Here is a 9,445-nt window from a genome sequence, read left to right as displayed (position 1 = left end):
AGGTTCAAATCCCCATTCTGCCACTGAAATTTGCTGGGTGACCTTGGGCCAGTCCCACGGCCACTCCTACCTCACAGAGTTGTCGCGAGGATGGAATGGAGCTGCCGTAAGCAGCTTGGGTCCCCAACAGAGAGGCAGAATATAAATGAAGTAAATAAATCAATACATTTGTCGTGTGTAGATGGAACCTAAGAGCAAAGCATACTATTACATCAAGTGCTTTTTCAGGAGCTGGCTGATTCAAAGCTTAAATGGGATGATGAAGAAGAGTTGGTTTTTATATGCCGACTTTCTCTACTACTTAAGGGAGAATCAAACCGGCTTACAATCACCTTCCCTTCCCCTCCCCACAACAGACACCCTGTAAGGTAGGTGAGGCTGAGAGAGCTGTGACTCACCCAAGGTCACCCAGCTGGCTTCTTGTGTAGGAGTGCAGAAACAAATCCAGTTCACCAGATTAGCATCCGCCACTCATGTGTGGGGAGTGCGGAATCAAACCCGGTTCTCCAGATCAGACTCCACCGCTCCAAACCACCACTTTTAACCACTACACCACGCTGGAGGAGGAGCATCAATCAAACCCGATAGACGAGGAGGAGGAGCATCAACCAAAGCAGATAGACAAGACACAATACATGAGACAGAAGAAGTTTCCATCATCAGGCACACCGCAAGCAACAACCCCGCCACTCAGAATACCTCTTGTAAGTTCAGCACCCAGTGGGAGAGGATCTTACCGAACAATGTGTACCCACCCCTCACAGCATCCCTACTAGCTCTCACTAAACTGTATCAGCTGGCATGACCCACCAGCGCCCCATGTTCAACTGCAACTGCAAATGAGCTAGATTTGAATTCAGTAGCACCTTAGAGATCAACAAAATTTGGGGGATATGAGATTTTGAGAGTCAAAGCTCCCTTTGTTATTTGACTAGCTCTTCTACTGCAGACCAACTTGGCTATCCTCTGAAACAAACTGCAACTGCAGAAAAGCTGTGAGCTGTACCCAGACCAGCAGATGAAGTCAGACCACACCTGTCCTACGTTTAAGCTTCGAAGAAAGGCCTCCTGTGTATGAAAATCATTACCACATCACTGACAAATTAATTATAGAGAAATTTTCAGAGATCTGCTCAAGGGGGCTCAGAGTAAAAACAATAAAATCACGAATAGCTATAAATATTTACAAGCAACAAAAAAGCAAGCTGCTGCAAACAATTGTGTAAGAACAGCTGTGTGCAAGAGAGTGAAAGATGGACATAACTGTGTTTGAGAGAATGGGGGCTTTTTTCAAATGGGAATTATTTTGATACAGACATCTCTCTCTGCACCATCTCACTCTACTCCGAAAGAGGCCTGAATGGGCAGCTAATCTTCCAGTTGCATAACCATTGGAAGACAATTTCCTGCATCAACAAGCCACACTGTTGCAATTATAATTTAAAGGTGATGGAGCACAAGCTCTGGGATTCCATCTGTCATCTGACAGTAGTAAACACAACCAGTGGTTCCAAAGGGAAGTATCCTTCATTGAGGGTTAAGGAGCCATCTAATGTGGAGCCTCTGCACCGCTGAACGCTCCTACATACAAATGGAAACCTTTGATAGGACCCAGCTTTTGAAGCACTCAAAACATCCTTCAAGGCCCAGTTGAAGCAGCCATGGGAAGGAAGGGGATAGTAAGTCTGACCTGCTGGTTGGCCCTGTGATTAGAGAAATATTTGTAACCATCCCCTAGATAATACACAGCTGGCAACCTAGAACTCAAAAGGCCTTTTAGTTATGTTCATGCTTGGTCTGGGGAAGGTGATATCATTGTGTTTCTAAATGCAGAACTCCTCTAGAAATTATAATTTAAGGCTACCTAATGGCAAATTCCCCTACATTGTGCCATGAATGCAATCTGGAAAGTATTCGTATTAGTTTGTACCTTTTAAATGGGGATTACTACCACTTGGTCTGTTTATGGCATGCAAAGCTTGGTCCTCAAGACTGAACAACTACAAAGCTATTCCTTATGGTTCAACAACAAGCTAGCTCTTCTACAAAACTGACAGTGGTACCTATCTAATAATTATACTTGTGGTACTGTGTGTACATACACTTACCATGCGATTAATCATCAACGTACACACTGTCAAACAGCTGCATGGAAATAATCATGACTGTGTTCTATAGGTTTATCAAGAGCTCTTAGATAAATAGAGGCTTCATGGTCAAAGTCATGGCACCTCTGAATTGCCACTCAGTCCTGATTATTGGGAAAAATCAGAATGTGTTGTTGTTTTTTAAGGCTGCTGGTGGCAATAGAAAGGACCATTGTTACTTTCATATGTTGCTTAAGGATTTCCTTAGAGGCACCTTGCTGGTCACTGCAGCAAGAAACAGGTTAAGATGAACCCCTGATCTGGTTCAGAAAGCCTGTTAATATTACCTGTGGTTGTGTATACTAAAATTTAATTCCTAATCAAATAATATTTATAATTCTGTAATTGCAGCATTCAGACTTTTGAAAGATATACATCACAAAACTTAATTTTCATGAATTTTAAGCAGTACTGGTTTTTAGAAAGTCTTAATCTGGTTTATGCTCAAGCAGTGCTAGTTAGACCTCAGCCTACCCATTTCATAATTATACTGAGCCAAACTTTCCCATTATACTGCACAGTCTAGATCTCTACAGCAATGCATAAACTGCATCCCGGAGGTGCAGATGTACCATTCAGAACAGTGTACCCCGATCAGAACAGTGCACAGCTAGAGTGAAAAAAAAGCTAGTCTCTAGTGTAAACTGTTCTAGTGAGACAGCTATCAGATTCACTGCAATAGGAAGACTGATTTTGTATTTTTACAATACATTTTACAAGCGCCCTTGCCAACACCCAAGTTTCAAGGTGAGGCAGCATTCCAATACAGAGATATCCATAGTGTTTCACAAGAATGCTGTTTCAGCAAATCTACAAGCAAATAGTCTTTGGTATTAAAACACCCAATTTTATACTGAATGCTTAACTCCTGGGAATGAATGAATGTGTTATAGTGCATTTTTTCCAATTGTACCCTGCCCATCTCAAGTCTGACGTAACAACCGAATGGCAGCTTGTTCAGCTTGCTTTGTGATAGGGGCCTCCTAAATCTAATTCCCAATCAACAAAGTGTTCAGAGCTGAATTATTTTGGCAGTTCACCAAAAGGTCTCTTACGCCAAAATTCAACACACACCCCCAACCTTATCTTGGTGTTTCCAAACTCTCAATTACTCATGCTTGCAGAGTTGAGTGAAATGTTTGCTCTGTCACTTGGTGCTAATCAAAGGATGAAAGCTGCCCAGCTAGCATCAAGCTTGTTATAATGACACTTGCTTTGAACAGGCAGTAAATATCACATTTTACACTTTTGCTTTTTAAAAGATTTTAATCAGACACATTACAATGCACAATTGTGTCTTCTGATCCAGAATTAACAGGGTACCATCCACAAGATTTGGAAAGAGGAAAAAATTTCCTCACACCTATCCCATAACCCCCATCTATTTAAATCAACACACAAGAGTATTCACAGTTCCTACCACTTAAGTTCCCTCCCTTGCCCCTTTCATCCCCATAAGTGTTGTACTTTAGAATTCTCTGGCGGCTTTAACTGATTAGAAACAACTATTACCAGTTTATAACAGTGTTTAGTCAGTGTGTAAAACCAAGATTTAACTAGCTGAATTGTCAGCTATTGATGACAAACAGTTCAGGAAGTATGATTGTAAACAGGTTATCTGTCCTACAGCCAGTAGGAAACTTATGGTTTACTGTTCCCAAACAGAAATCCTAAGAGCCCCCCCACCCCTTTAGCTAATATTGATCCTGAAAGAAAGCATTAGGAATGAACTTATTTGAAAATAACCTCTTAAAATGCCTTCCAAAGACAGACTAGTAAAATTAAATCAGTGAACAAGCGTCTCATTTAACTGCTTCAAAAAGAAAAAAAAAACCCGATACTTCAGTCCCAAGTTGCAAATACACCACATCAGACTGGTAGGCAGATCTCTTGCCAACTGGGATCTAGTATGTGAGCAGCCAGATATTATCAGATGAGAAAACAAAACCAAGGACTACATTCTAATGTCAGGTTTACAAGTGCAAGACAGTTAAGTAAGTAGCAAGGTTTATCCTAGGGTGACAGAAGTAAAGAGAACTTAGATTAAGTTGATTATCAGAACAGTGGACAAATTATTACCCAAACTGATGTTTATCATTTATCTTTATGCACCACCTTGTATGCACGCTCTTTCAAGTGAACATTTAGTTCCCTTAACATAAAGTATTATTTATAAACATGGTAAAAAAACCTCAGGCATAACTCAAGGACAGTTTGGTCAGTATTTCCTTCAATGTCCAACTAGCAACATACAAATTACTTGTTGCAAATTTTAAATGGGATTAGCAGTAAAAATGAACTAGGACACTCTTTATGCACTCTGACCTGAGATTAGAATCTAGTTCAAAACATGTTTTGTGTAGTCCACAAACCAAAAACATAAACCAGTACTTCCAGATAACATTTACTCTGAATTCTTTCATCAGTCCAAACCAATCACATTTTGATTAGCTTTAAGGTTTTTTTTATTCATTTGCCATGCTGTAGCTTGCAATATGGTCTTATTTAGCGTTTGTTTTCAACAAGGAACCATTACAGCAGCCATATTTACACTCTGATGTCCATGCTGGCCTCTGGATGCTGGCTACACCATGCTGGTTTTACACCATGAGGGAACTTCACAACTGAGACCTGTTTTAAGTTCCAATAGCAAGCGTGACCATTCAGTATCTTGGCCAGTCTACCATGTCATACGATTCAATTATCTCCAGTGCATGAAACCAATGTACAAATTCCTTTACATACAAGACTGAAATTTCATTGAAGGACAGTAAGTCAGAAATTTCATTCACGGACAGTAAGTCAGGCACTCCACACTCCAAACTAATAGAAATGAGAGAACACTTTTGGTCAAAAACATTAAAGGCCAAATTAGACCTGATGGAAGGGATACATGATTAGGATATCCCATGGCCTTTTGAAAGCTAAAGAGCAGCCCTACATGGCCGCAATCAAGGAAGGGTCACCTGAGCCCATGTCTCTTCAACAATTTAGAATGCCCCTCCAAAGCTGCTGTTAGTGTACAAACGGTGTACCTTTCTCCTCCCCGCCCCACCGAGCTAATCGTAGCTTTGTAGAGGCAATTTAAAACCAGGAGAAGCTGTGGCAGCAAGATGTGAAGGCCGGCTTTCCAGTCACCCTTCCCCATGTGGGGCTGTTGATTTTTTAAAGGGGGATTCTAATCATGGATCTCCTGCATCATGCCTAATTTGTCTCAATGTTTTCATATAATAACCTAGATGAAATTATATAGCATACTGGGCAGAAAAACTTTCTTGTTAATTTGGACTCTTAAGGAACAATGAAGGTTCATTTTAGAATAATGACACCACTTACGGTAATTTTTGGCAGGGGAAGAAATCCACCTTTTTTTATAAGGCAGGTAAAACAGATATTGAAAACAACTTCTACAAGCATTTGACCTGTGATATTGTAAAATCAAAGTACTATTTTATTAAATGAGTTATTTTACACAATATGAACATCAATATAATTACAACTGTAAAAAATTTAAGAATGAACCAATTTTCAGATTTCCAAGTAGGGCACAACTGTACAGTTATAGGTTTGTCTTTACATAAAGCCCAAGAGGAACAGCATAAAAATATGAATGTTTTCATAGCCCCTTCATTTTTGCTGATCAACAGTTTGTTAGAAAAGCAGCTGCAGGTTTGTTATGCAATGCCTGACAGTAGAAGAGTCAACAGGATCCATGAATTCACCTGCAACACAAGAGTAACTATTAAAATGAAATCACTGCATATTCTAATAACTAGCAGCCAATTATTCAATGCAATGGCATATCGTAATTAAAGGAACCTCCCTGAACCCTTGTAACATAACTATCTGAAAAATAAAACAAGAACTAGGACATCCTGCACATTTTATACCTCACATAGATTTATTCCGGATTTGTCAGTCAGATTCAGATTGCTGTACGGATTAATGAACTTTTAAATGTGATGGGGGGAATGAAAGCACCGGAGAGTTGCTTTTGTTTAGCTCCTAGATCTCAGTATCTGAGGCGATAGCTTGATTTAGTCTTTACAGTACATATTTAAATTCAGAAGTACTTAAATGGTACATAATCACCTGTGAATTTTACGCCTGAACATCAGCCAGTTCTGGAGGAAGTGGAGTCTTCGGATGCTTGCTTTCAAAGTGCTGTTTGAAGGTCTTGGGATCTGGCATTTGTGTCTGAGCAAGGACAGAAGGGACCTTCATTTAAAACACACCCGCACAATCCGAAGGAGCGCTCCTCCCTCTCCCTGTTCAGCGGAATTGATTTAGCTGTCGGGCTGAACAGGTACTGCTCCCCCACTCTTTGCCACGTTTTATTCCCCCTGCTTTATTCCACCCACTCATACCTCTTCAGCTCAAATCTTTCCCACAAGCTTGTATGCATAATTGCATGTGCTGCAGTGTATTATTTTTGACTAGTACTTAGCTGGAAATCCTTTCTGAAATCGATGGATTCAGTTTTTAAAAACACAGCCTTGTGAATGCTGGGAAATAAAGCATTGTGTAGCTGCATTTTATTTCAGATGCATCTTTCACTCTCCTTTTGACAGCTGCAGAATGTTGAAGGTAACTCTACCTACTGCAGTTATGCTGACAGTTTCAGTAAAATGATTTTACTTTTCAGTTACATTTTTGATTAAGTTTGGCATGCTGCTTGTTATTTTCCCAACACTGCTGACTGTGACTCTATTATTATCTGGCTTATGTGCACCACCTTTTTTCTGCTTGTGCACAGGGGCAAGATTCAAGACCCTTAAAGAAGTCTGATCTAATCATGATTTGTTGAGACAAAAATTCAGGCAAATCACAGAAATCCATTTTATCTACAAATATTTCCATCAATCTGCCCTTAGGTCTAAAATGCATTTCCCCCCCTACAAGACACTGAATTGTTGAAATGGACCCTTACACAAAAGTCAACACAAAGCAAGCCAAGAGACCTTTTACAACACACGCTTTTGCAAGGCACACAATTGCTATCAAACATTTAACAGCTATTGCCTTTGATAAGCTGACATCTATTTGGGCCCATAACATCAAGCCCTTTAAAATTATTATATAGGAGGGACAATAAACTACCAAGACATCCACCAACTGCTGGGAAACATAGTCTAGTTACAGGTAGATCATGTGCAACAAATCAACATGACCAAAAACACCTTAAGAATATGTACCTACTTAAGAATAAGTGCCTACTTTACCATGTGTAGCACAGTTACTCAGTTATGTGTCCAGACAATGGGCTGAATCCAGCGCATGTATTTCTCCTTAGGCTAGAACTCTTGCACAAGTAGGGGAGGGGCTGTGGCTTAGTGGTAGAGCATCTGCTTGGCATGCAGAAGGTCCCAGGTTCAGGTCCCGGCATCTCCAGTTAAAGGGACTAGGTAAGTAGGTGATGTGAAAGACCTGAGACCCTGGAGAGCCACTGCTGGTCTGAGTAGACAATACGGACTTTGATGAACCAAGGGTTGATTCAGTATAAAGCGGCTTCATGTTTTTAAAAAGACCACAGAATACCCTTGCACTAAGTCAAACCTCTTATATCCTCACTTGCACAAGATCTTGTGCCATTTCTGGGCCCTATAATGTATATTGGAAGTGCTAGGTGTTGTACAACATTTTGCACAAGCAGAAATGTACTACCGTATTTTTCGCTCCATAGGACGCACCTTTCCATAAGAAGCACCTAGTTTTTAGAGGAGAAAAACAAGAAAAAATCTTGTTTTCCTCCTCTAAAAACTTGTCTTATGGAGCAAACGCCGTCTGGGCGCGTGCGCGGCGGGACGGCGCGAGCCAGCGTTTCCCGCCCCGACGGCCAGCTGGGAGGCGTGCGGGGCCGCACAGAGCGAGCCGGCGCACGCGCCCAGCCGGCTCTGTGCGGCCCCACCTGCCTCCCAGCTGTCCGTTGTGGCGGGGAACGCCGGCTTGCGCCGTCCCGACGCGCACGTGCCCAGCCGGCTCTGTGCGCCCCACCCACCTCCCAGCTGGCGGGGCGCACAGAGCCGGCTGGGCACGTGCGCTGGCTCGCTCTGTGCGGCCCCGGCCACCTCCCAGCTGGCTGTCGGGGCGGGGAACGCTGGCTCGCGCCGTCCCAACGCGCATGCGCCCAGCCGGCATTCGCTCCATAAGATGCACGGACATTTCCCCTCACTTTTGAGGAGGAAAAAAGTGTGTCTTATGGAGCGAAAAATACGGTAAATCTATTTATGTGTTCACTTGCGCATCACTGGAGCTAAGCCAGCAGATGTTGTTTACATTGTATGCTCATGTACATCTCATGACTGCTGTACATCGTATAACAGGCCCCACAAAGCATGAATGCTTGTTCCCTTCTCCCTGGCTTCTCATCTTATTGATCAGCATTAACAATTACATTCTGGTTGCTGTTATACCTATCAAATGTCAGTGGCACAGGACATGTGATCCCCCATAAGCTGCTGGAGTGGCCAGATGCTACATAGCACAGACTCATATCTTCATCCTAAGTGAGATTCTGTTGGTTGCTAGACAAACTTTTGATTTAGCAGCACAAAGCAGCAGCTAAAGGTAAAGCAGCCAGTCAGGACTGGGTGGAGGGTGTGTGTGGATGAGACATAATAGGCACAGGCAAACTTGCTGTCGTTCTGTGTATTTTCTAAACAGAACAAGCATTTGGGGGATCTCTCAAGGGAGATCAGAATCAAATGAATAATCCCTTCCCAAATAGTACCTTCTACAACTGGGGTACTTATACTCTACACAAAAACAGACGCTCATACACAAATTCTGGTTGTAAGAGCCTCTGTTTTCCGTAGAACGTAAGTATCCTAGTTTGTTCTACACTATCACACTGTAAGAGGCCAACTTATGGACTTAAAAACACTGCCCCCGGAAAACTTCCCTTTAGAGGCTCTTACCCTACAGACGGTGCAGGTGTATATTAAAGCAGCCTTTGCCGCAGCCTTCTGGTCATGGCCGTGTTTCTTTTTCTGCCCAGCTTGCTTTTTGGCATTTTTCTGCTGTGACTGGATCTTCTGCTGTCCACGAGCCATATCTAAAAAACAAGTGTGACAGTTAATTAGAGCAAGTGACAGCAATTATAGCAGGTGACAGTAATAGCAGCACAATCCCAAGCATGTTTACCCAAGACTTAAGTGGCACTAAGTTCAACGAATTTTTCCTAGTGAATGTATTTAAGACTACATTTCCCCAAAAGTCTCAGTGCAGGCAAACTGCAAGCACTCTTTCACATCACTGTACAGAGCAACTCTTGGTGAGGCAAGTGCATCCTCCCCAAA

General features: G+C 42.1%; 1 protein-coding gene across 1 annotated transcript; it reads right to left on the bottom strand.

Moving 5' to 3' along the window:
* Positions 1-5,575: 5,575 nt before the first annotated feature.
* ZNF706 (zinc finger protein 706) lies at positions 5,576-9,216 on the bottom strand. Its single transcript, XM_056854127.1, has 3 exons — positions 9,065-9,216; positions 6,240-6,344; positions 5,576-5,869 (listed from the first exon to the last, which is right to left on the bottom strand). Exons 1-2 carry the CDS (start codon positions 9,197-9,199, stop codon positions 6,249-6,251), a joined length of 231 nt encoding a protein of 76 aa, XP_056710105.1. The 5' UTR covers positions 9,200-9,216; the 3' UTR covers positions 5,576-5,869; positions 6,240-6,248.
* Positions 9,217-9,445: the final 229 nt, after the last annotated feature.

Source organism: Euleptes europaea, chromosome 8 (genome assembly GCF_029931775.1).
Source record: "Euleptes europaea isolate rEulEur1 chromosome 8, rEulEur1.hap1, whole genome shotgun sequence".
NCBI classification, from domain to species: domain Eukaryota; kingdom Metazoa; phylum Chordata; class Lepidosauria; order Squamata; family Sphaerodactylidae; genus Euleptes; species Euleptes europaea.
Note: the sequence above shows the minus strand (reverse complement) of the source record. Positions and strands in the feature narration are given on the sequence as shown.